The sequence below is a fragment of the Python bivittatus genome, unplaced genomic scaffold, assembly GCF_059951505.1.
Source record: "Python bivittatus isolate LINGU-HERP-01145 unplaced genomic scaffold, Pbiv_v1 ctg000260_np1212, whole genome shotgun sequence".
Lineage (NCBI taxonomy): Eukaryota > Metazoa > Chordata > Lepidosauria > Squamata > Pythonidae > Python > Python bivittatus.
The window spans coordinates 1,226,388-1,253,946 of NW_028277055.1; the positions used below are offsets into that span (position 1 = coordinate 1,226,388).

Sequence of the window (27,559 nt, forward strand, 5' to 3'; positions counted from 1 at the left end):
GAAAAGACAGACAGGTGTTTTATTCAATCCTTTTTTTTATTTTTTTACAGTTTAAAAAGAAAAATACGGTATATAAAATTCTGGAATTTTAAAACAGTCCCAAGTATCAAGCATCCCTCAATCTTAATACGGCAATCCCAGTAATTTTTTTTTTAAACCATGACGACCACAGCTATTTGGAATTAAACTTTTCAGAAGAGGTTCCATGAGTTCAGCTCAGCGGATGAACGTGTAAACAGATTGCTCCGAAAGAGCAACGGTGCAGATAGAATACGCTAGAAAATTGGTAATGAATTTGCATACCTGTTTCCCCTGAGAATCATAGACGCGCAGGTCTAACAGAAACACCTGCACTACACAGAGACACAGACAAATGCACGCACACACGCACACACGCACACACAAACACACACAGACAAGGATATTCGTCAAGTTACAATTTCTTGGAACTCCTGAATTCTGGTGCTAAAAGGTACAGTTGTATGAGGTACTAGTGTACATACTTCACACTTTGGGTCAGTGTTTCTCAACCTTAGCAACTTTAAGATGTGTGGACTTCAACATGCTGGCTGGGGAATTCTGGGAGTTGAAGTCCACACATCTTAAAGTTGCTAAGGTTGAGAAACACTGCTTTGGGTGTTCAGTGGAAGGAAAGTCGGGAGAGAAGGAATGTCATTGTCAATGTCCCAGTCCCCACCCCCACCCCCAAACATCCCCCTCAATGGGGAATTACAGTTTTGTGCCTGGTCTTTCTGCCTAAATCAAGGGTAGGTAATTCCCATTCAGCCCCCAACCCCTATTTCTGAACTCTTCCAGGACTTCCCAGAATCACACCACGATCTTTTGGGAACAAACGTTATACAACTGGCAGGGCCATATCTTGCTCTTCATCTGGAAAAATAAAATAAAAACCATCCCTGTCTTGAGAGATGTGCATTTGGCTCCCCCTTGGTCTAATCCCCCCCCCCATTAAAGCAACAGAAGGCGTCGCCATCCAGATGTCCTGTGAAATTTCCATAATGAACTGTGTGCCATGCCGATTAAAAAAAGCTACTTAGAGGAGGTTTAGTTCCAGATGTTAGAACTTGAGGTCTTCCACCAAACCTGTGCAGGCCTGAAGGGGGGCCGTGGGGCTGAGCCTTCTGAAGTGGGTCACCTCTCCCTCTGCCGCGGGACAGCTCACTGCACCCCCCCTTGCTCCTCTCTGAAATCCACTGGACGGATCATCATGGTGCTTGCCTTGAGGCTATGGCTGGGGCCTTTCCAGTAGTGCCATTTCATGCCATTGTATCTGATCGTGGCAGGACTGGGAGGGTAATAGATGCCATTCAGGTTAGAAGGTCCACAGGCATCGAACCACCACCCTGAAGGAGGCAGAGAGCGGGGAAAAAGCCAGAAGGGAAAGAACAAATATTTAGGATTAACAGTGCTTGGCCCATATATTAAAAGAGATTGTTCTCCCAACTTTCTAAGAAATGTTTACAGAATGGTTCGGATTAAGCAAGGTTTGAGTCTCAGAAGTGGTCTGTCTAACTGAGTCTCTCTCTGTAGGGTTAGGAAACCTAGGTTGATGGGTAGGGCATGAGTCTTGGGGTACAGCAGCCTTCCCCAGCCCAGTGCAATTCCCTGGTATATGGGACTACCACTGCCCCAATTCCTAGCCATCACTGAAGGTACCAGGTTGGGAAAGACTGGTCTATCCAGCATGGGAAATTCCATGTTGGTTTCCACCCAAATTAGTTGGTGGAACAGCTGTGAGAAAAGCTGGAATTCAGCTTCAGAGAACTTCTCAACTGCTACCTGAGTTCAGGATGGGGGCAGCTCATGAGAATGTGCTATCTGAGGCAGGAAAGGTGGGTTCTGCTTAATGTGGGAGGAGGACCTGTCACTTCTCCCCACACTTCCTCCATCCATGACCCTGCTGCTCCTTCCACCCATATAGGCACCTTCTGTGGGAGTCCAATTGGGGGGCAGTCAGCTCTTCTAACAAGCCATTACAGGGAGGCCCCCTCTTTAGACCAGCTACTCTGGGCAGCAAATTGTGAAGGAAGGAAGGAAAGGTTTGCACCCACTCACTGCCCCTCATAATCTGCTGGTCGAGTAGCCGCTTTGTTCCTCCAAATGGTAGGGAAGGCCCCAGACAGGGTGCTCACACTATGCTAAGCCGTGATATGGTGTGTCTGATTTTGGCTTCCAGAAGCAGCATCTGCAGGGGGTTGAAAAACTCAAGGCAGCAATTGCAGCAGCAGGACTGAAGCCCTTTTGTGTGTGAGTCAATATCACACGCACGTACAAAATGGCAGGGCTTTGATTGTGCTGCTGTGATGTGACTGCTGTCTTGACTGGGACACCATCAGCATAGAGCGTTGTACAAACCTTACAACCGTGGTATGTAGAACATGGTTATGGCTTAAGCTGAGGTGTCAACCCAACCCAACCCACTGTGCTGTTGCCCTGGATTAAGCAAACTATGGTTTCATGCAGTGTGTGAAGCCAGCCAGTGGAATAATCTGAGAAACAGAGGGGGAAATTTGCACACTAGCACCAACTAGTGATTTCTGCCTAATGGAAACATTGGCCTAGGATCAGGAAATGTCCTGGTAGTTACTTATTGGCTCCTGGCTGCTTCAATGTAAATTTCTGGCCATTCCCCCTTAATCTTAGCTACCTTAGTCACTATAAACCCTTGCCTAAAATATGTAATTTATTCTATTCTTTCATCACGTAACCCACGGCTCTCAGGGAGCTTTGGCTCTTTGCAGTTTGCAGGACTTGTCCTGCTTAAACTTCAGAAAGATCTTTGGATTCAGAGTCAATTCAGGAGGGGAGGGCATGTATCAAAAAAAGCCAAGGTAAAGTCTGCAACCATGTGAACTAAGCCCTACTTTGCAGATGCAGACACCATCTTAACGTTTTTGACCCTCCCCACCGATGCCCCTCTTTGGATCACTCTTAGAACGATATGCAGTGCAGACCTAGAGGAGGATTGTGGCCCACTCTGCCCTCATTACCTCCACTTGCCATCTGAGCACACTTGCACGCGCATCGATCATTGTCAGCATCCTTGGTGCTGAAATCGGTTCCCGAGGGACTGAGGCTGCTGGTGCGTCCAGCGGTGCCACCATATCTCCTTGCATAAAGTCTGCCAAAGGTAGAGCAGAGAAGATACCATCAACCATAGTTCACAATCTGATGCTCCTCTCAGACCAGAAGCCCAAGTTGCTTATTTGCCATTGCATATACAGGAATGGGGAGAAATTCAGTCCTAAGAGATTCAGGCACTGAAAGAGTTAAAGGAAGGCGTGAGCGGTCAATCCAGGTGAATGGACAAATGGATATCCTTGAAAAATAAATTGTGAGGGGCCCATCAGGAGCAAGAAAGCTCAGGTGGGCTTTTAAAGAGAGGAGGGGCTTCACCTGATTTGGCTTTTGGTTTCACTTCTACCAGAGGTGTGGGAGCGACTCTCCTCCCTGACTGGCTGAAAGCCAGGTTAAAAACAAAAGTTCAGAGACAAACACTTCTGCAGGAGATCAAGACTAGTGAAAGTTGGAGGGAGATTAGAATTTTATTTTATTTTAGGAACTTCCTAGGTGAGATCCTGGCTCAAGGATCTGCTGCTGAAATCAACTTCTAAAGAGGCCATTGTTCCTTTCTTCTCCTTTTTCTCTTCTCTTGTTCAGTTGGGGCACACCAGCCTTCCCTAGCCCAGCCCACTTCCCTGGCATGTGGGACTACAACTGCCCCAATTCCCAGCCAGCATTGAGGGTACCAGGTTGGGAAAGACTGGTCTATCTAATGTGGGAAATTCCATGTTGGTTTCCATACAAATTAGTTAGCGGAGCCGCAGTGAGAATTCAAGCTTCAGAGAACTTGTCAACTGCTATGTGAGTTCAAAACATCCCCTTCTGGAAAAAATCCTGTATGTGTGCACACAACACACCCTGTTATAGGCTGAAATAGTGCAAGGGTTAGAAACAGAGTGCTCACAACCATCAAGACACCCCACAGGATGTACATAAAACCCTAGATTTTTTGGTAATTACAATTGGCCCAAATCATACAAGATCACCAAATAATCTTCTTACGTGAGAATGTATAAGATTTGGATTGCTTTCCAGGTATGACGACCAACTCTCAGAATTCTCAGCAGTGGCCATGGGGAATTTTAGGAGTTGAAGGCCACACATCTGTTGGGGGAGGATCCCAGGTTTAGGAAAGCTGGATTAGATCAACAAACAACCAGGCAAAGGGACCACAGATGTTCCATGAAAAGGCTCACCGGTAGTTCTGCTCCTCGGAGCCTACTTGGAAATGCTCGAAGACAGAATAAGCCTCATTGTTTTCCCAGTCTTGGAGCTTGATATGGAGGGAATAGCGGTTCTCCGTGGTGAGCAAGTGGATGAAGTCGTTGCCCAACCAGTACTCTCCAGGTGGAGACCCAAAGCCCTGTTGGAAAGCATGAGAGAACACTGAAAAAGGCCTGCTACGAACTGTAGGACAGACTTCACTGGGGTAAGGAGCTGGTTGGTTTCCAGATGTTGCTGGAAAGTTTGCCAGCAGTCCCAGCAGACAATGTGGTTAAAGGTGAGGGGTGCTGAAGGTTGAGGCTCTGCAAGATCTAAGTGCCACACGGTCTCCATATATGAGATAAAGAAAAACTGGTGGCTTAAATGCCACTCTCAAGCTAGCCTGGCCCGGAATCACAAAGCTTTGACCAAGAAAACACCTGGAAACCTTGCAGAAATTGAACTGAAGCCCAGCTCTTGCTGTGATTGAGCAATACCCCTTTGGATTGCAGTGGATGTTCAAATGATGGATTTTTCTGCCTGTGCATAGAAAACTAGGCAATAGGAAGAATGCTTCTTGCTCAACCTTCTCCAGGACATATAGTTTTCAATGTGCGAAAAAGTACTCTGGATCCAATTCAGTCTGGGTTCATCCATCTCATTAAGCCAGGGAGGCTTGTATCAATTCTTACCTGTTTATATTCCTTCCAGGTGCGTTGGAAATCCACAGAACCATCTTTCCGGTGTTGGATAACAGTCCAGCCTCCTCCACTGGTCTCCATGTCACACAGCACCTGGAAGAATGGCAGGACATTATGGAAGACCAGTTTCCCCCAGCTTGAAGAGCAACTGGTTTAGTACATGGGAAGCTTCACTGACTACAGATAGTCCTCGACTTATGACCACAATTGGGACCGGAAATTCCATTGCTAAGTGATGCAGTCATTAAGTGAGTCATGCCTGATTTTACAACCTTTTTTGCTGTGGTCATTAAGCAAATCACTGCAGTCATTAAGTGAATCATATGGTCATTAAGTGAATCTGACTTCCCTCATTGACTTTGCTTGTCGGAAGCCACCAGGGAAGGTTGCAAATGGTGATTGTGTGAGCCTGGGATGCTGCAACTGTCGTAAATATATACCAGTTGCCAAGTGCCTGAATTTTGATCACATGACCATGGGACGCTGTGACAGTTGTAAGTGTGAGGACCAGTTGTAAGTCACTTTTTTCAGCACCGTTGTAACTTTGAATGGTCATTAAGTGAATGGTTGTAAGTTAAGGACTACTTATACCAGTTTTCTTTCAGATTTAATGTAAAAAAGAACACTGACTGGGACATTTTAATCTTTAAATGACAACGACATCTAAACTAACATCTTTTTCCTGTCAATCAACTAAGCTAGGTGTGAGCATCATTCTCTGGATGTCCCTGTTTACTGAATTTGGGAGATGTGAGTGTCAGAAACAGGTCCTTCTTAGTGATAGCACCCAAATTATGGAATTTCCTTTATGGTTGTTCAACTGGCATCTTCTTGTAGACATCAGGTGAAACCTATTCTGTTTCTGGAAGCTTTTAATAGTATTTTATTATGATAATCATTCATAGGCTTATATTTTTTGCCTATTTATTGTTGCTTTTTATAATAAGTGGGTTTACACATTATCTTAAACTGAAATATGGTACATACACTTAATGGTTATAAGAAGTGATGTAAACTACGGACCAACTTAAATCATGGTTTATGGCTGGGTTCATTCATTACATAAAGCAAAAATTAAACAGATCACATTATGGCTTAATGTGAGATGTGAACACAGCCCCTGTAACTTAGCTTCATATGTGAGTTTAGTCATAAGAATTTACTCAGCCAATCATGGTTAAGAATACTGTGGCTTAGTCTGATATATGAACCCTGCTTGTCTAGAATGACAAAGGTCGTTAGTACATGCACTCACTTGTACAGTGGCTGTAGTATTGGGGAGCTGAAGGTTGTAGACTCCACTGGTGGAGAACCCCAATTTGTACGCCGCTGCACAGTCCTTGAAGACCTTCTGCTCATCTGGCAGGGTGAAAGAAATGTCTGTGGGGTGAGGTCAAAAGCCATTTTAAATACAATTGTCCAGTTTGGGTGGGAAGGTTCATCAAGTACATTGTTATAGGGCTGAATTCATCCTCTCTGTAATAAAATGTGCCTGTATTAGGGATTCTCAGAGACCTTGCAAAGCAGATGGAAGGTTTCCAAGGAGCAAAGCAGTTTTTCAGATAGATCCTGAGGTGCCCTGGACACTAAACTGAGACTCTGTTTGCCTGTTTGGGCCTGCTGATCCCTGGAATGCCTGTGTGACCTGCAACTGGCATGGTCATTTGGAGATTTCAGGAAGTGCTAACAAAGAAGGAAAAGAGCTCCATACTGCTTCGTTATTTTAGAAAGATTGAGGATCTCTTAGCCACCTTGTCATGGATTTTTACTGCAAAAAGACAGACCCCACTTGGAGTTCACTTTGATGTTAGTGCTGTCCTGTTTATTCTCACCAGACGTTATATCCCAATTCTCAGCTGTGCCAGATGGCCAAGTCTAGCTTAGGAGAAGTTACTTACGATTGCAGTGGGACACCAAGTCTATCAGATGCTTCACTGTCTCTGCCAAAGATGTTTGTTGTTTCTGGAGGGCTGTGTTGTTGAGCAAGGCAGCACCCAGGCGTTGCTCCAGATGACCAACAAGATCCACCTGCTTGGAGAGAAGCTTCTGCATTTCCATCTTCTCATACCTCAGGCCCTGCAGCTCCTCCTCACGTTTGCTTTCCATAGCCAAGACTTTCTTCTCTAGGAAGCTGAAGAATGGAAACAATTTCTTCTGTTTCTCAAACCCAGAGGTGATGTAGTTCTTTAGGTAGTCTTCTCTCAGATTCTGAACCAGAAGCTAAGTCAGTTCTCTACTCTTCATGAGCACAAGCTTCAGTAAATACGGGCTCAGATGGTGAAAAAATGCCCATGCAGGAGGTCCAAAGCAGACTTCCTCACATGCAAAGGACTACTCATAGGTAGGCTCTCTTTGTAAGGCAAAACCCTTCAAGGAGACCTCTGATATTCAGCAATTGAATCTTGGGTGAGGTCTGAGTGCCAAGATTTAAGGCCTGTCTGTTTCAGGGAGTTGGGGGTTGTTTTGTAGCTTCCTAACTTACAACAACCTTGTCCTGCATCCTGAGATTTATTTTATATATCTCCTCCTTTTTGGAAAAGTGCGCAAACCAAGCTTGATCTCACTTTCTAGTCCCTGTGCCTATGTTCTGATACAAAACAGACCAGGAGCACCACTTTTATCAGGATAGTAATAAATCAGTTGGGTTCAGGGTAGGTTTGCAAGATCATCCAGGGGCCCTCTTTGAATAGGAGCATGACAGGGTCATCAGTTAATCAGCTGTGCATGGCATTGAATTTAGAACTTCCAGCTGATAAGGCCATAGGATCCTTACATTTCTACAGGACAAATCCAGCATTGGCAAAGCTGCACAGAGATAAACTTGCAAAGGGGAGCAAGTGTGGAGCTCTTCTGCTCTCGTCTGTTTTTTCTGTATTCCCACAACTATGCTTCCGTAAGGACACCCAAAGGTGACTCTAAATCTTCACCTTCCGCTTCGTATGTTATAAAAGTTACAGGTAATCCTCAACTTATGACCACAGTTGGGACCAGAACTTCTGTTGCTAAGTGATGCGGTCGTTAAGTGAGTTGTGCCTGATTTTACAACCTTTTTTGCCATGTTCGTTGACTGAATCTGGCTTCCCCCATTGACTTTGCTTGTTGGAAGCCCCTTGGGAAGGTCACAAATGGTAATCACATGACCTTGGGATGGTCGTAAGTGTGAGGACCAGTCGTAAGTCACTTTTTTCAGTGCCATCGTAATTTTGAACGGTTGTTAAATGAATGGTTGTAAGTTAAGGACTACCTGTATTCCAAAGAGCTGCATAACCGCCAACACCTGGGCTGCTCAGACTATAATTTTTAACCCAATAAAAAGAGGAACTGATTAAAAACAGGGGACATGATAATATTGTCCTTAATATATTTGATTTGAATGTGAGTTCAAATTAAATGTAAATTATTTAAAAAATTATCATGGCCACAATTTTTGTTTGTTTCAGTCCTACCTTTTTAATGTATTAATTTATTTGTTGATTGGTACCCCCCCTTTCCTCCAGGAGCTCAGGGCAAGATACAAGGCACTCCCTTTCTCCATTTTTTTTCCCAGAACAACCTTGGTGGGTAGGCTGGGTTGGGATGAGGGAACCCTTACCCATATGATCGGGGCTTGTTCAATTAATATTCCATTTCAGTTTGTTATGCAAAAAACTGTTAAATGTTTTGAAGATCACTGCTGTTTAAAGAATTTGTTTTTGAATTCCATACCTGTCATTTAGAATCATTACCTGAAGAATTATCACGCATGGTGGAGAGCAAAGGAAATAATTATTCAGCACTAGGAAAATAGTGTTACTGTAGATTTATAATCTTGGATTATATTTTTACGCTCACTTTTTCTTTATTAACTACCACTCTGTCAACACAGTGGAAAGACTGCTGAACACTGCTTTTCATGGTCAGAGTTCAACAATTTATTTAAAACTTAGGCTGACATACATATATACATACATACATATATATAATCAGCCTAATTTTAAAATAAATTGTTGAACTTTGACCATGAAAAGCAATATATGTACGTACGTATGAGTAGAATATGCTTTTGTATTTTCCCCCACCTTTTGCCTTTTATCTTCTGCCCTGAAAAGTGTACTCAGAAAATGCTACCACCATCCATTTTATTCCAAGAAACTCCATCTCAGCACTAGTTTACTCAGAAGAAGGAAAATAGAGATCCTGTTGCCTTTGCTTTCTTTTCTCTTCTGTAGCTTAACTAGGCAAGGAGACATTTATTCATCCATCCATCCATCCATCCATCCATCCATCCATCCATCCATCCATCCAAGGAACTCTGGGTAGTGAATAAAAACAAACAATTCCATTAAACCAAACCCACAAAATAAAACAGTGTCAGATAGATAGGAATGGGCGTGGTAGTTGCCACTTTTGTAACTCACAGGTGTATTTTCCCAGAACGGCATGGCTACCAGATGGCCAGGAAAAGGCATAATTTCCTTGTTTCCACTGACAGTTATAGCAAGCCAGACCCAAAACACACTTCCACTTTGGATTTGAGTACCATAACCCTCTTTAAAAAAGACTGTGCTCAGAGTCAAACCCAAAGTTAGCTAGTGAGCTTCTACCGCAGAAGGTGAGCTTGAACGTGGCTCTTCCTGGTCATAGTCTAACTCCTTAACCTTTACACCACACTCATGAACTACCATGAAGTATTGCACACTCTTGCATTGATACATTTTTTTGCCCGTTCAAACATTACTAGGCATCTGCTTTTCAATAATATATAGTCTGAACACTGTTTCGAGAGAGAGGAATGGAGCCCTCGGTGCTCTCTGAGCTTGGTGGTTTCCTTGCAGACGTTTCATCACCCAACTAGGTAACATCATCAGGGGAGCAAGTGTGGGGTTTGCTACCTGTTTATATTCAATAGCTTGCTGTGCCAGTTTTGGTGAGGTGTAGTTTCCTCCTCGGTAGTTCCTTGTTTAGGGTACTGTTTTCTGCCTGATTGTTTGTCTGGTGCTGATCACTGCTCATCTGAGTGTTGGCTGCTGGAGAGGATGTGTTCTGGTCTTCTTGTTTCCTCCTTAGACTTTTTATTGTCTCTTTTGACTGGGTTGTAAACATAGTTTTTGTGTCTGTTGATGGCTGATTGTGGGACTGACACAAGGATCAGCCAATCAGATTCTGCTCCAGACACGGGCATTCATGGGGTTGTGACTGACCCAAGGGTTAGCCAATTAGTTCTGCTCCAAAATAGAAAAGTGGTTGTAGCCAATCAGTAAAATACTGCAACAGATCTGCCACTGGATTTATGTGAAAGCACACTCATGTGTGTTTACTAGCATCTTCATTTCAGGGCAACTGCTTCTAGAATTCTGCCCTGGAACTAGTTCCATGTCAGGTCATAGTAACATGGCTTGTACTGTCTTTCTTCACATAACACGCTTAACCAGGTCAAGAAAAGATACAGGAGAAGCTGTGGCCCAGCGTTTATAACTTATGGTTCAAGGAATTGTGCAGACCCAGAACACTGATTAATAATTAATAAGTAGGGCTTATATGAAAAAACAGGCATTGCAGCGATTGTCTTCTTGATTTTTTTATCCTATCCTGCAGAAGTTAAACATGTTACTTGAATTGGTCTGTCTTGCCCTCTATAGGCAACTCTACTGATTGGGTTCCAACAAAATTTTTCCCAGCCCTGCCTAGAGATGCTGAGTTCTCCCTCCAAAAGAAACCAAAATGCTTGTCATCCTTTCAAGGTGGTCCAGATCAGGAAGCTGACTCTACAAGAAGACTAGAACTAAGTGGTATTGAGATAGGCTGAATTAACACAACCTTGCAAGTCTGGTTGTGTTTTTCCTCTCCTCCTTCTCATACCCCAATGAATCAGGGAGAAGCCAACCTGAGTCTCTTCCTAACATTACCTCCTTTTCTGGGGCTTCTGCTCTTTTTGTTTTTGTAATGGTTTCTCCATATTCCCCTCCTCTCCAGGGCTCTACAATGCTACAACTGCTATCTTTTTCTTTTTAATTCCATTCAAGCATGTCCAATTCTCAGAGACTGCCTGAACAAGTCCCTGCAGTTTTCCTGGCAAGGTTTTTCAGAAGTAGTTTGCCCTTGCCTCCTTCCCAGGGCTGAGAGAAAGTGACTGGGCAAATGTCAACCAGCTGGCTTTGTGCCTAAGGCAGGAGAAGAACTCACCGTCTCCTGGCTTCTAGTCCAGCACCATCACCACTACACCAAACTGGCTCTCATTGCCTTCAAGTCAATCTTGGGTCCTGGTGACTGCCTGGACAAGTCCCCACAGTTTTCTTGGCAACATTTTCAGAACTAGTTTGCCCTTGCCTCCTTCCTAGGGCTGAGAGAGAGGGACTGGCCCAAGGTCACCCAGCTGGCTTCATGCCTAAGGCAGGAGTAGAAGTCATGTCCTGGTTTCTAGCCTGGTGTGTGAACCACTACACCAAACTGTACCCCAAATTGTACCCCAAATTTGGCATGCTTCCATGTCTGTGAGCTAGAAAAGAAGAGGTAACCAGGATCCCATAGCAACTTTCCTAGTCCTATTATTCCTGTTCCACTACCCCAAACTGGTTCTCACAACTGCAATAGGATTACACAAACGTGCTTGGATTCAGTGGGCTTCATTCATTCCTCATGAATGAAACATGAAGCCAAACAGGACCAACCTGTTCCTCTCCTGGAGTCTGCTGATCTCATGGGTCTGCAGAAGCAGCTGTTTCTCAAGCTTGTTGGTAGACAGGGAATTTTCCAATACTTGGATTTCCAGGCGTGAAGTTTGGTTGAGAACCTGGATGTCGGTAGTAGAAAAACCAGTTACACCAGACAGCAGAAATAGCAAGGAAAGGCATGAGTGGTTTATACATCACACTCAATCTTCATGTAGTTTGATTTTAGTTTAGCATGTGATTTGTAAACCATGACTGGTGGCTTAAATTATGATATGAACTGAACTAATCGTTATACAAACCAAGTATCACCAACTGGGAGACCTCACTGGCCAACCCCTTCTTCCAAAGTTCCCTCAGATATTTATGATAGATCATTACCAATCAAACTGAATCTCCTGACATCCCTAGTCTGTCCATCTAGCTAGACAAGCATTTAGCCTTTCTTCCTTCAGCCCAGCTCTAGGAAAAATAAAAAAGGGACATACTTTGGATCTTCATGCCATAAGCATAGCAATACAGTACTTAACAAACCTGGCATTATCCTGAAACACAGAGTATCTGTGGAATTTGTGGAAAGTGTTAATAAGAAATTCTTTTATAAAAGCCAATGAAGCCAATTTGCTAGATATAAAAGATTTACTGAGAAAAGGAAAATAGCAGGAAAAGAATGAAAGGCAACTATCACGCATTGCAGAATTTGAAACTGAATGAACATAGTTAAACCTAGCTAAATTGGTTGTGCTGAAATCCAAAAGCTTAAGTTCAGGATTCATTGCAGAAAGGATGATTGCAAAAAGTCATCTGGGCCTCCTGCTTTGATGCTGTTAGGCATGTCCTTCTTGCTCTTTTTCCTTTCTTCTTGAAAAGTATCTTCGGATGTATAAAATGTGGAGGATAATGGAAAGCCAGACTCTTGGGGAAGACTGACTATCGCTTTGCTTAATCAAGGAAAATGATGTCCTGGGTTTAGCAGAAAATCAGAAATTGTCAATTGGTCAAATCCTCCTTCCTAACAACATTGTGTGGAAATTTGAAGACAGTTTTTATCAGTTGTCCACTCTAATAATGGAACTACAAGGAAAATATCTTTTTTGGAAGTGAAAGCTGATTTCCATTCATTCAGGCCTCTGCAGGGAGTCAACTTACCAGAACTTACTAGTCAACTTACTGTTGTGCCAAACTAAAAACTAGGGGGTTGCCACACTATGGTTAAAACAAACCATGATTTAGTGCACTGTCTGAACTCATTTGATTCTAGCATAAACTCTTCCTCCACAGCAGAAGCTCTACATTTAAAATTAATTAGTTTGATATTCAGATTTGCCTTTCAAGTCATGCTTAACTGTTTTAAAAATCAAGTGCCATTTTTCTTCCTAAATTCTTATTCAACTTAGAATTTTACAGAGGGGCTTGAACAGGCATATTTAAGGACTGTAGCTACCCCATGCCAAGCAATTATTTAATCATGTCAGCTCTTCATTTTCCATGAAGCTCTGTCTTGCTTTGCTCTAAAAATATGCAAAGTGTTTAAAACAGGTGCCTATAAATCAGTGCCTGTCTCGCTGACAAAAGAAGGAACGTGGAAGAGCATTCGAGGTGGGGATATAGTTGTAAATCAAATCGCAGTTCCCAAGAGGCAAATGAAATAGCGCAGGTCTATTTACAGGTTACAGAACTTCGACAGTACACCTGGAAAGACCAGGACCTGGGGCAGTAGTTGCAAGGAAGCACATGGATATTGAATCAGTTCCAAATCATGTCAAGAGGAGTTCAGTTCTTAACTAGCTTTAAATTATTTCCACACAGAATCTTTAGAATGGTTAAACATCCATTCTATCTTTCTGCTGGCTCATCAGTCTGTTCTGAAACACTTAAGTTCAGATTTCTAGTTTAATATCCCGTTTTCTACAATCCAGGGAAATGATTTCTGAAGGAGGGTAACTGGCAGTAATTGGGCTCAGAAGGTGGCCTGTTTGGAAGCCCTCCAAGCAACTGTTAGGTTATTTTGGATGGTGCCATCTTGGTTCATAAATCAGGGATAGAGAGTAGGAGTTCCGCTTGAGAGCCATGGCACGTTGATTGCCCCTTTGCAGAGGGATGGCATCGCGATGAAGATCGGCACGGGATGCGGGATCCTGGCTGCCAAAATGCTCTCCGGATCAAGGTGGGATCTTTGAGATAGCCCACATGACTCTGTACAGCTGCTACTCATGAGTAAACCATAGGAATTATCATTTCGCGGTTTGCCTATGGGTAGAGCAGCTGGGAGTCAAGAGAGGAATCATCTTTGCTCACAGTTTTCAATACAGCCTTTTTAAAGGACATTAAGCTCAACTGAGCCTTATTTCTTAATCAGTTCAGATTTGGCTTTTTTCCCTGCTGCCTAAAAAGGATGAAGACCCTTCAGAATGGTAAGTTATACTCTATTTGCTAGGTCAATTCCCTGGAGAAAGAATTTTGAAATGTGACTTTTAAAAGCTTTTGAAAAACATTATTGTTTGGATTAGACAGCAAAAGGGTGCTTAGAAGATGGATTTTAGAAAGCTTAATAACAGACCAAGGGCTCAGATGGACTTGGAATTACAATTTTAAATGCCCACAAAGAGTTTTGAAGAAGAATTTTTTTCTTTTGGGAAAATGGCAAATGTTTTGAGTTCTTTTTATCATAAGGGGACCTTGAACGATGGACACTAGGGGGAGCTAGAGGATAAAGAAAATGGAGCAGAAATCTATAATGCACATTTGGGAATGTCTGTCTGCTGAGTTTTTTGATAGACTTGATAAACTTCTCGACAAAAACGACAGAACATGCTGTAATGAATATGTAGAACAAGCTGTAATGGAGGACTCTGAGGTCACTGTGAAGGGGGACTTAAATGTACTAAGCAATGAGAAAGATGTGGAGAAAGATATGGACCCACAAATGGAACCAATGGATGATTTACTCCCAAAAGGAGATGTGCAAACATTGAATCAAGAAACTGACCTGGATATTATTTTTTTACTGAATATACACAAGAGTTCTGTCCAGGTTTTGAAGGACTTTCTTAGAAATGACAAACAAAAGGTCATATTGTACTTATTGGATATACAAAAGAAATCAGTTAAAGGTCAGAAAGAGTTTTGGCTTGAAGTACCGATGCATAGAAAAAACTAGCCCTGGGACCCTTTTGAAGGGGTTAAAAGATATTTTTAAAAACTCAGGGAAGGAATACAAGGTTGGCCTATTCGACCAGGACTAAAGCAGAAAAAGAGCTACATCTGGCTGCCCTGACTGGACTTTTGCTGATGAAGAACAACCGATGAAGTATTTGGACTCTGTTTTTTTAATTTAATAGATGAAATATGGGGTGAAGTGAGACCATGTATTTAAAGATAGCGATAAGTTACTAAGATTGTTATTACTTGCTGGGGTGATGGGGGAAGTTCCTTCTTTCTTCTTTTCTTTTTTCTATTTTTTCTTTTTCTTTTCTGCCACACTTTTCTTTTCCTCTGTATTTTACTGTTTATATTTTTTGTAGCCTGTATTGGCTTTTATTCTTTTTATCTATAATTCTAATGAAAATTATTTGGGGGGGGGAAGGATGGAGAGTGGATGCTGTAAGTTGGCCATCTTTGCCAAAACCCATGATTCTCAACCCACAGTGGCAGGGTTTATACAGTAAGCTACCTTTCATTGTAAATATAATTTATTTATTAGCTTTATATCCTATCTTTTCCCTGGGAGCTCAAAGCAGCTTAGATGGGGATCTCTTCTCATTTTATCCACACAACAGCAACTCTACAGGGTAGGCTAGAGCGAGAGAGAGCGACTGGCCCAAAGTTGTCTAGTGTGCTTCTAGGACTGGGTGTGGAACTGAATCTGGGTTTGGTTCAACACCTTATCCACTTAGTAAGCTAAAACCATCAAGCCACATTATAGCTTAAAGTATTGCGTGAACCAGGGCACAGAATTAACCTGGGTTCATACATTAGTTATGTTCACGCTACATGCTGAACTAGACCAGAGGCTGCACCGTTACCACATGGTACACTGGTTATTTACTCATGTATTGCACAGATTTATAGACTGCCTGCTTCCCTAGACTCAAGGTGGTTGACAAATAATTGAACACACAAGACTATAAAAAAAGTTACGCGCAGCCAATAATCCAGTAATTTATGCATACCATTAGCATCCAAATGCTCTGCAGAGCTTCCTAAAAGCTGGAGATCTTGGGGGTTCCATACCTTGGGATGCAAGGTGTTCTGAAGCAGGGGGGCAACCACCAAGAAGGTGTCCCTCCCCCACCCCCTTGCCTCACATGAGGTGAAACCTCCTCATCAAGCCCTCCCACAAGAAAGCATTCATTGGAGGAGGTGCTCCTGCAGGTACCTGGGAGTTGAGCCACGTAGGTCTTTCAAGGTAACAACCAACATTTTGAATAGGACCTGAAAATAAATCAGTAGCCAATGCAGGACTGTGGTGTTCTTGTTAGATGGCCAAATCTGCTTCCACCAGTCATAGCAGTCGGGCCATTACATTGGAGCCCAACTGAAGCTTCCAAATTGTCATCAGTGGCAGATCAACATAGAGGGTGTTAGTTTTAACCTTGGTTCTTTTTTGGTGGTTTAATATGCTGCAAGAACCTAGGCTATTTGGTCAGTCTACAGTTGTGGAAATCCAGAAGAGCATGAATTCAGAAACCAAGTCAAGCTTGTGGTGGAAACCCAGCCATTCTATTAAGCCACAATTTTGTTTTGGCATAGCTTCTGTGAAAGTAGCCACTGTGGTTTGGAGACCCTGTTCCCTTCTGGCTGCCATCTCAACTATGATGTATTCAGTAAGGAATGATGGTTCCAGTGAGTTGGCAAGAAATACCCTTGCTCCCCAAAAACAATCACCAGAACTATAAAACCCAGGAAAGGGCTACAAAAAGGAGATCTGCTTACCTGTATCTCTACATCAGTGAGCTTCCGGGTCTGCTCAGCAGTTTGGTTCAGGAGGTTGGTCCCGATTTCCAACATGGCTGCCGTGTGGTCCTGTACAGAACTGAAATGGCTGTCTGACATCTCCATCCTCACGTTCCCCTGGATGTAACTCTCCAGCTGAAACAAAGAACACAAGCAGTTGGGATTAAAAGTAGGGCTAACCATCCCGCAGGGCATTGACATATATTACACACTATTTTTTGGAGGAGGGGCTTGATTCTTCCATCATCAACATCTTCCGATTGCAAAGTTTAAACAAAGGGGGACTAAAGGACTCTAAATTTACCAGGAGGCTTTGCCGAGCGTTATGTTTACTACTTTGCAGATCACCAGCAGTACTTCTTTATTCTCCTTTTATGCTGGTGACTTGGCCAAGACATGTACAAATGGTTACTTGCAAGACTGCCTGTCTCCAATTGTCCCTGCTCATCCTGGGAGATCTGGCAGAGTGGCTATGCTTCACGTCCCTTCCACAAAACAATGTCACCTAGTAGGATCCATGGCGTATGTCTTCTCTGTTGCAGGTCCTGCCCTATGGAACATCATTTTCGCCAAAGTCTGGATGGACCTGACCTCGCCATCCTTCCACACAGCCCTAAAGACCTGGCTGTTCTCTAGAGCAGGGTTTCTCAACCTCGGCAATTCAAAGATGTGTGGACTTCAACTCCCAGAATTCCCCAGCCAGCATCTCTAGCACATTGGGCCAGACCATGGGATAAGCCCCTGTAGAGTGTAAGACCCTGAATGAGATGTGCGTTGGTTGTTTCTGTTAATCTAGTTACATCTGCCTTTCCCTGCTGCTTCTGCTCTTGGGTGGGATTAGTTTCTCAACCAAACTTCACACCTGGAAATCCAAGTTTTTGAAAAATTTCCATTAGCAAGCTTAAGAAACAGCTGCTTCTACGAACTCATGAAATCAGCATATTTCAGGGGAGAAACAGATTAGTCCTGTTTGGCTTCATGCTTGAATTGTGAGGCATAAATTACCCCGGTTAATCCAAGCACGTTGGTGTAACCCCATTGCAGTTGTAGCATCTGGATGTCTTTTGAAGAGATAAACCAGAGATAAACCCTTCCTGTATAAAGAGATAAACCCTTCCTGGATATCAGAGTTGCTTATATTGGGCAAAACAAAGCAGAGGGAATCAGCAGAGAGACAATCCACTAAGGATAAAGAAACCATAGTTTGCTGTGCTGTTTGAACTTGTTTGATTCTTGTGTAAATGCTTCTTCCACTGGACTGTTTCTTGTATAATGATAACACTCAATTTAAAGTTAACGGGTTTGATGTTCAGGTATTCAAGCAATGCTTAGCTGTATCAACCAAGGGCCAGTATCATTGCTCCTAAGTTCTTCCTCAACTTAGAACGTTAAAGGTTTTGCACAGGCATATTCAAACGGCACAGCTCTTCCAAACCAAACGTTTATTTAATAATATCAGTTCCTTTACATGCACTGCATGTAAAAAGGGGATGGGGCTTTGACTGCTTTTTGCCCCCCTACTTTCCTCATATAGGTAACACATTAACCCAATGATCATCTAGGCATCCTTTTCTCCCACTTTTCCTCCTCTTCTGTAAGGAACTGGCAGAAGCGATGCCCAGAGTGCCAGTAGCGAAAGACAAGTAGCACACCTGTCCGAACATGGGTTCAAGCCCAAGTTCAAGCTCACCCTCAGGCACTTTTCTTCTCCTTTACCTGTTGGCCAGCAGCCTTGGATAAGTTCACAAGGCGCCTTCCTCTTGTTAGTATTGAGAAAAATGGTTTACTGGGTGTTCGATTTTGTTCACTGTCTGTGTGTGATGCTGGATTTTAAAGTTTAGTATTGGTTGCTTTTGAGTGTGCATGATTTACCATGGATGTTTTATTTATACCTACCCTATTTTATTCTTTTTAAGTTATACAGAGGATGGCTAGGTTTTTTGTTAAACTGCGGGTGCTTTCATTGTTATTCTGGAAGCTACCATGAGACTGTTTGAATGTGGCAGTGCGCAAATCCAATAACTATATCCTTTTCAGTGTTCAGTTGTGAATGTGGTTGGGGAGAAGTGGGTAGACATCCCATGTGTATCATTTTATATCTTTCATTTGCTGACTCAACCGGTTCTGTCTCAGCTGAGCTAACCTTGGGCTCTGGAGAGAAGAATTAGGGTTGGGTTGGGGTGGATTGGATTGGATAAAGACAGTTGGTACAACCATTCCCTGTGTTTTTAATATGTTTCCCCGTTTTATCATGTACAACATGATAATTTGGAGACAACTGTGGGAGGCTTCCAAGATTGTGTCTGTCCCTCCCTTCCTGCCCCCCGATTCAAGGCAGTTTCCAGATGTGTGTGGTCTGGTTTGGAAGTCTGGGAGTGACAATGTGCCAACATAGCTGGAGGCTGTTGGGTTGGGTAAGATTACCTAGTTGGGGGAATACCCTTCTGCCTTTGTGCCTCCCATGGACATCTTGAATCATGTCCCATTTTTTACAGACGCAAGAAGCAGAAAAGGGATAGAGGGTTGTACCATCTTCCCCGCAGGTCCCACTTTCTTCTGGCTGGCTTTCTTACAGACCCTTGCCAGCTTCTAGTCAAAATGTGACTTTTCTAAACAGCATTTGGGGCTGGCTGACAACCCACAGAAGAGTTTCCTTTCAGCTGGAGTGGGTATTGTTGCCATGTTTCAGTTGTGTTCTTGATCAGGGTCTGTTTTGAAAATTCATCCTCCTCCGTTTTTTGATGGTGTCTTAGTCCCTCTCTTTGGGGGTAGAATAACCCCATGGGAACCTCCCTGATTGAGAGGAGACTTGGAAGATTCACTTGAAATGTGCCAAAAACCCAGAATGGAGATGTGCTGGAAGGCTTGCATAGACCGACACAACCCAAGACCTGGTCCAGTGCCACATTTCAGGACAGAGACCCACAACTGGTTCTCCTTTGCCAATACATGCACACATGCACAAGTATTCTGTTGGTACATTCACTGAAATAAGATCTCCTGGCTCCATCTCATGTTTTTTTGGGGGGTTGGGGTTTTTTTGTACACCTGAAGAGGAGTGTCTGTCAGCAAGTGCTAGGAGGCACTGCTTGTAGGGCTACCATAATTAGCCTGCAAAAGTTCAGATAACCAGTAGATGGCAGCACCAAGAACAGAAAACCCAGCTCTCTTCTGCCATCTGGTGGTCCTCTTAGCTGGTCAATGATGTAATAAAAGATATTTAAATTTAAATTTGGTCGTCATTTACATCATCATGTTTTTCTAACAGTCTCCAATGGCTTTAGTCAGAAACTTCCTCCTCTTCTGCCAGGTTCCCTTGTAATGTTAACTAGAAGCTTCCTTGCACATCCCTGCTTTCAATTTGGTACAGTATTAATAATAAATTCCTCCTTAACTTTTATTAGCTTGTTAAGGTTCTAATCAGTGGAGTCCTTGGTGCTCTCTGAGCTTGGTTGTTTGATTGCAGACATTTCATTACCCAGTTAAGTAACATCATCAGTGGTAGTGAGTGTGGGGTTTGCTCCCTGCTTATATACAGTAGCTTGCCCTGCCAGTGTTGGTGGGGTGGTGGTTTTCTCCTTGGTATTGCCTTGATTGGGGTTTTCTGCTTGTTTGTTTGTCTACTTGATTGCTTGTCTCCTTGGTAGTTCCTTGACTGGGGCATTGTTTTCTGCCTGATTGTTTGTCTGGTGTTAATCCCTGCTTATCTGGGTGTAGGTTGCTGGAGAGGATGTGTTCTGATCTTTTTATTTCCTTCTTAGCTTTTTTATTGTCTCTTTTGAATGGTGTGTAACTTGGTTTATCTCTATGTGTTGTGAGATTAAGTTTTCATCGTGACTTCTGACTGCTAGTTGGTGTTCATGGACACAACACATGGACAGACTCGACCAACTGAGAAACTGTGAGCGTCCTAGACCAAGCTAAATCCAATAACTCTGGGGAATTCCTAGAAGCTTGGTACTCAGACACATCAGCCATCAACAGACACATAGAGATAAACCACATTTACACACCATTCAAAAGAGACAATAAGAACGCTAAGAAGGAAACCAAAAGACCAGAACACATCCTCTCCAGCAACCTACACCCAGATAAGCTTCGTATGATGTGTGAATTGAATCAGGATGGCTGGCTGGTTTCACATATCTTTTCAGTCATGCTTTCTTTAACGATGGTTTATTGGTTAAGCTACAATTTTGTTCACAGAGCATACAAAGCTGTAAGCCAGGTTTTTCAAACTGCAAAGGTCAAATTCGTGCAACATTTTAAGTCCAACTTAAATAAATTATATTATAGGTTAGCCTTTTTTGTGAACCTAGTCATTGTAAACATAGTTTACAGTTTAGTATGTTGTTGAAACTGGGCCATTATGACATTCAACAAACCAACTTAGCATTCTAACTTTGTGGCTGGGATCCTGGAACATATTACACCGTAACTTGTTCTGTGACTTACTCTACAGACCCATGCACCTTGGTTTGCAAACCATAATTCAGGGCTTAGTACGTGCCGCCAATCCAGCCATCCACCATTTAGTTAGTAAATCACGGTTCAGCAAAGCACATCTTAATGAGTTTTAAACATGGCGCACATTTTAAATGGAAGGTTATGTGAGCCATTAAAACGGTTAAACGTTTTCCAAATCCATAGGCTGGAAGACGAGCAGTAGATACAAAGCACTCCTAAAAATATCACCGTCTCTTCCTCCTCCTCCTCCTCCTCCTCCTCCTCCTCCTCCTGCTCTCGCCTTTCCTGCCAGTATGTGTGCATGTGTGCTGATAACCAGCCAGCTTGTTTATTTTAAGACCAAGAATTCTAATTAAATAATTGGCGTGCTTGAAAATGGAGAAAGGCTCAGAGCACCCACGGCAGGAAACTCCCTGGTTCTGCTCCACCGTTCAGATACTTTCCAAGGGCTCAGGCAGAACTTCCCTGTGTCTACCAGCCTGCGGCTCCCCAAATCACATCACTTCTGCCAGGAGTGAGCATTGCCAACTGATGGAGATGGGGAGAAACAGTCTGCTTTGCTCGGGTGCCTTGACTTCCATGGGATCCTCTGAGGCTGCAATCTGAAGATCCCACTGGGGTTAAAGGCAGAGGAACAGGGGTGAAAGCTGGCAGGACTTTGGGGATGGGAAATGTGCCACATGCTCCTACTTGGGGATTAGACCTGGCTGTGAGCGCTGACAAGAGGATTGGCACCTCCCAGAGGAAACAGTAGTGCCCCCCCCCTTCTTGCTCAGATTACTTTGAGGAACATCAGATGCTGGATCTCATGAGTTGGCGACCCTAGCAGAGCTCATTCCAGCTGTGAACTGTAGCATGAATATAGATTTTGCCAAGCCTCAAAAGTAGGTTGCTCAGGCACTGGTATAAAAAGGGGGTGAGATCTTCTGAACCCCTAAGATGGGACAAGGAATCTATGGCCTTGTGGGTGATAATCAACCCAGCTTCCTTCCTCTCTGGCCACACTTCCAAGGAATGTAGTGAGAATCTTGCCAACAGGCATAGCAATGACACACAGAGGAGATCTGAAGTCCCATTCTCCACCTCACATCTAAATAATGTATACGTCTCCTGCATCTCTGTCATGCAGATCCTGAAGGTGCAAGAACCCTGGCCACCAAAACGATCCAGACAAGACAGCTTTCTGACGCCTCTGCCTGCCTCCATACACCCCACAAAGCCACAATTTGGTTTGTTGGATGGAAGTTAACGTGATGTCTGAACCCACATCATCATTCATGTTTAATGCAGGTGTGAGCAATCGAGTCTACCCTCTGGGCAAAAATTAACAGCCTGGGTTTTCTGCTATTGGATGTCAAATCTGCAGGACATCATTTTTTAAAAGCCAAGAAAATTTGCTTCCAAGTAACAGGGAAAGAAATGAAGCCCTGACAATCCCACCCACCCAACTTGGATCATCGCCCCTCCCAATGAATCCTGCCCCCTGCAAACAGCAAAGCCTATTCACTCACATGTATCCCATCCCTGCCTTAGGGTGAGGAAGCCAGATATAGTAGTGCTAGTTAAAATGAACCACGGTGCAATGTGTGAGCTTGGGCAATTATAAAACACCATAGGACAGTGTTGTCCAAACTTGGCCACTTTAAGATGAGTGGACTTCAACTCCCAGAATTCCCCAGCCGGCTGGCTGGGGAATTCTGGGAGTTGAAGTCCACTCATCTTAAAGTGGCCAAGTTTGGACAACACTGCCATAAGACATGAGGGTACCAAGGGGCTGGAGATATATCAGGGTAACCAAGTTGCATCACAGTTAGGCTTCAACTTCTAAATGTTACACTCCCATAGAAAGTGAACATGCTGAGTTTGGATTACTTTGGCCGAAGGGAGCCTGTGGAATAACAAGGACTGTATTTGGGAGAGCTAAGTTCATAAAGTTAGTTTCTGGTTCAGTGGGTCATGCAACTCCAGGAAATTAAACCCTGGCTCAGTAAAATATGGTAAGTAGGTTACGTGAACAAACTTGTGCGTTGAGATGAGGGATTGTAGAATTCTATCAAAATCAGGATACTCCCATTTCCCTTAAACTAAAACGTAGGTTTATTAACAGAACAGGCAGGAGTATAGTTAAATATGAAAAAGTAATATTTAATACTTTTGCTAGGTGATCAAATAGGCAGGAAGGTCAATGATTTCAGTCAATGCAGATGAAGTGTGTGTGTGGTGTGTGTGTTCCCTTGGATACTTGGATCCCGTTGCTAAGAAAATAGCAGGGTCCACTCAAGCCATCCTGAGGACTCTGCAGAGGGAAGACCGTACCTTAAATCAGTGTTTCTGAACCTTGGCAACTTTAAGACGTGTGGACTTCAACTCCCAGAATTCCCCAGCCAGCCATGCTGGCTGGGGAATTCTGGGAGTTGAAGTCCACACGTCTTAAAGTTGCCAAGGTTCAGAAACACTGCCGTAGATACGACAAACCCTGACCAGTGAATGCCCTGCCTGCATTCACACAAACCACTGGGTGTGTTTGTCTCTAATGAATCCATTTTTGGACGGTTGCACCAGGCAGGACTGTTCTGAGTTCACACCATGTTCTAAGTCCCCCCCGCCCAAAAGCCAAACCAAACCGAGCACAGCGAATGCACCCCCCACCCCCACCCCAGCGCCTCACCCAACCATCCCCAGGGGCTGATCCCTGCAGGTTTTGCCCAGGTCCTTCTGCCTTGGCGCTCAGGCAGCCCCATCTTCCTCCTCCTCACCTTTTGCAACCACTGGGTGTTGTTCTCCATGACGGTCTCCAGCTGTTGCAGCCGCTGGACCGGCCATTGGGCTTCGGCGAAGGACGGTGCATCCCTCTGGAGCGAGTTGGACACTTGATACGGGGCGGCGGCGGCGGCGGCGGCGGCGGCGGCATGGGGGTCGCAGCCCTCCACCTCCGGCAGCAGGAACGTGTAAGTGCAGGATCCGTGTTGCAGGCGATGCTGGGGGCGCTCTGGGGGCCCCTTCCCCTTGGGCGGGGAGCCCAGCACCCCCAACTCCATCCCTCCCCAGGCGGGCAGCAACAGATACGCCAGGACCCTCCAGCTTCCCATCCTGATCTCCCTTGGGGGACCTGCGAGCAGACTCCTCCGGGCGCAGCTCCGGCCGTCCAGCGTCCTCTAGTCCGCCTGCCTCCTGCGAGGTCCGGACGCCCCGCGATCTCTGGCTGCCCGCCTCCTGCGGGCAATTGGAGGCGGGCGGGGGTTGCAGCCCTCCCCCCTCTCTCTCTCCGGCCTCCGCCTCTTCCCGCCCCCACCGTCCTTTGCCCCCCTGCCGGCTTTTGGAAGGCCGCCCGGGTCGCTTTGCTGGCGGAGCCGAGCGAGTCCCGCTTCGCACAAGCTCGTCGGAGCGTCAGAACGCGCGCTTCGAAGCCAGCAGCGCCTGGAAGTCCTACCCGGGGTTGTTCAGCCCACAGTTAAACTCAGTTGGGCCACCACATTACGCTTCTAGGAAGGTTGCTCAGCTCCTCAGCAGCATCTAGGAGACCTTGGCTCTGCTAAAAAAAGCTAAGCAGGATTGGACCTGTTTTAATGTTTGGATGGGAAACTTACTCACCTGGAAGCCCCAAGGTTGTAAACTAAGAAGTTGAAGAAACTTTCCAAAAAAAAAAAAGACTGTGGCAAACCACTTCTGTTCTGTTGCCAAGAAAACTATGTGGACGTTTCATGTACTAATGGGATTTGAGCTTGACTGGAGGAATTTAAAACAGGATTCCACTACATTTCAAAAAACAGTTGAACCTGATGCCTGAAATACTGAGAATCAAGTGTGTCATTTAATCACTACCCTGCCCTCCGCCGCCGCAGGATTTGGAATCAGAAAAAAGGAATAAAATAAATTGCTTGCACCTCCCGAACCACATTCTTATTTCATGATGTTGATAGTCATCCGGACATAACCCCCAAACCCCAGCAGTTCCTATGGGAGGTGGTGCTGCAGAGCTGTTGAGCCCCCTTTCTTCTTGAAAGACCCACTAAAGCAGCTGATCTCAGGAGCCAAGAAGTGGGAGAAGGCCAAATTCCCAAATGGGGAGAAGGACCACTCACAAGCTCTACCAGAGCTGCCCACTGTTGCAAAGAATATACGAGATGTACGTTAGTTTCAACCAACCACAGTGGGGCCAGCTAAACACCGAATCGTCTCTCAAAACTAGCCAATGTTATGTAGACACACATCTCTGATCCAAAACTGGTTCCAAACTGGTTCAGAATTACTTCGCAGCAGTGCTCTTGTTTTACAGAGTGTATTCCTCAGTCTTTTACTGGTTTCCCTCATCTGGTTGAGCGAGTCATGAATCTGCTTGGGGCAATGAAATCCAGGCCTCTCGATTCTGGGAAATGTGATTCAACCACATTTCTGATTTTTGAGACTTCAGCAGCCATGACCCCCACACACTTCTTAGTCACAAGGATGAGAAACTGGATATTTTGCAGAAAATTGCAGAACTCTGTGGAGCTCTATTTAGGCTGAAGATAACTGACGCCCCAAAGATGTCAGTTCCACTTCAGACCTTCATGTATTCAGCGTGATCGTCTGAACAGGGTTCTAAGCATGTTCAATTAGTCAGGCTGACAACTGTTCCTGCTGTCAAAACATCTTTTAACCTGTGAAATCTTCTCAGGTGGAACATGCTTTTGAGGTCTAGGGTGAGTTACATAGACATCTCTCCAATAAAGCTGTATACTTTCTGCGGAATAATTCAGTAGAACCTTCCTATTGACATTCTGCCTGGTTAATCGCACCACACCATGCCATAATGTCATTTGGTTTGGGTTAGGTTCACAGCTTATCTGTCAACCCTATCATTCTGGCTTGTAAATCAGGGTTATGATTTATTGATTTAGTTAATTAGATTTATACTGGCCTTTGGATGGATAACAACTCATGAAATGCCCTACAAAATTACCCCCCTCCCAAACAACGAAGATATAAAAACTATACTGACCACTCCTCTAATAAACTAAGAATATCTCACAGATCCTGCTAATCTTGCAACCCCCATGCCTAGGAACAGGGTGTTGCCTGAACCCAGTCAGTTACGGCTTATTCAACAAACCCTAGTTTGGTACAAAGTGTGAAGCCAGCCGTTCGGTACTGAGGACACTCCACACAGCTCCTCTTCAGCGTTGTTCTGCGAAAACATGCCAGAGTCCTTGAACTGGAAGACTTTCCACTTGAAATTAGATTTCTAAATCACATTCTTTCAGTACAATCTGTTTGCTTAGAAAAATATTTGAAAGGCAAAGCCAAAGACACTCTTTTTTCCTGCAAAGGTCAGTCTGGACTTATTAATTCCAGGAAATATTTATGGCTCCAACCCATGGAATCCCAAACTGATTGGCATTCTCTTCCTTCTTGTTTTCTTTTCTTCTTTCTTACATGAGAAGATTACAGACTTTTTTGTCTGGGGTGGTGACAGCTGGTTTAGTAATGGGTGGCTTATTTTTTAATCTTCATTATGAGGAAAGGTTGGAAGAGACCTGGGTTCAACCCACCCAGAGGCATCTGGAGCAAGAATTAGAAAACAAGATGGCACCCATGAGTGTGCGAGCAAAGCCCTGCCCCCATTTTTACACGGGTCGCTAGACACATTACAAAGGGGCTTCCATTGAACAGTCACAGGCACCATCTTTTTTTACTTGCACCTATGGATGCCCCTGAATCCACCTTCACTCATGGAAATTCATTTGTGACTTTGAGCCAGTCACTATTTCTAGAGGAGATGCTCTGTATCCAGCCTTAAGTTCTTGGAGGAACAACCAGATATACATTTAGCACACAAATGAGTAAAATAAATACTAGCCTCCCCCAACCTGGTGCCCTCAGATGTGTTAATAGTGAAACTCCAGCATGGTTGTCCAATCTGGGTGTCCCATATCTCCAAAGGTGACAGTTTACTGAAGTCTGCTCCCAACAGGACTTGCATCTCCCTACTGCTAAATGTTGGAGAAGAGATAATAAAAAACTGAATTCCTGAAATTATTCCTGGACTAGGTGGTCCAGGTCAAGAAACAGACTCTGCAAGGTTTCCAGTAATGCTACTTTATTGTTGTTAATCATGATTAACAGAATCATGAAAGCCTCTCCAAGTGTCTCTCTTGGACAACAATATCAAGGCAGGGTTATTATGAGTTTCTTTCTCATTCTTGATTCAATCTCTGGACTGTGTGATCACTTTTTCAGATCTTTCAATGGTTTGTTCCTTCCTTCTCCCCCTTAATGGCTCTTTCACATTTCCCCCAAGGTCATCTCTAAATTCCTTTACAAATTGCATGGTTCCCCTTGTCAACTGCAACATCTTTCACCAGGACTTCTTGGTGTTAGTGTGAGACCCAAGTTCTAGTCCCCACTCAACCCTGGAGCCCATTGGCTGAATAGTGTTGGTATTGATGATTATGCAATCAGGTTAATATGGTATGATTCAAGGGTATCTGTAGGTGTGGGGCAAAAGTCAAGATGGTGGCT

The 27,559-nt window shown here is 44.1% G+C and overlaps 1 protein-coding gene across 2 annotated transcripts; it reads right to left on the minus strand.

Moving 5' to 3' along the window:
• LOC103063850 (angiopoietin-2-like) lies at positions 1-27,559 on the minus strand. 2 transcript variants are annotated; one of them, XM_088140251.1, is made up of 9 exons: positions 23,815-27,548; positions 16,571-16,726; positions 11,636-11,757; positions 6,887-7,119; positions 6,244-6,368; positions 4,980-5,081; positions 4,281-4,447; positions 3,012-3,142; positions 1-1,364 (listed from the first exon to the last, which is right to left on the minus strand). In XM_088140251.1, the coding sequence occupies exons 1-9, from the start codon at positions 24,145-24,147 to the stop codon at positions 1,180-1,182; spliced, it is 1,554 nt and encodes a 517-aa protein (XP_087996377.1). In that variant the 5' UTR covers positions 24,148-27,548; the 3' UTR covers positions 1-1,179. The 2 variants fall into 2 exon arrangements, 1 of the variants encoding a protein (XP_087996377.1); XR_015796032.1 differs by lacking the exon at positions 1-1,364 and adding an exon at positions 4,087-4,188 and having other exon boundaries at positions 3,011-3,142; positions 23,815-27,559.

Excerpts from the sequence above, each read along its gene's own strand:
- LOC103063850 (XM_088140251.1), bottom strand. The coding sequence starts at position 24,147 with ATGGGAAGCTGGAGGGTCCTGGCGTATCTGTTGCTGCCCGCCTGGGGA. Across the intron at positions 7,120-11,635 it reads AGACTCCAGGAGAGGAACAG|CTTCCTAGAGAAGAAAGTCT; the intron begins GTTGGTCCTGTT and ends TCCATTCTTCAG. Across the intron at positions 3,143-4,280 it reads TCCGAGGAGCAGAACTACCG|ACTTTATGCAAGGAGATATG; the intron begins GTGAGCCTTTTC and ends TACCTTTGGCAG.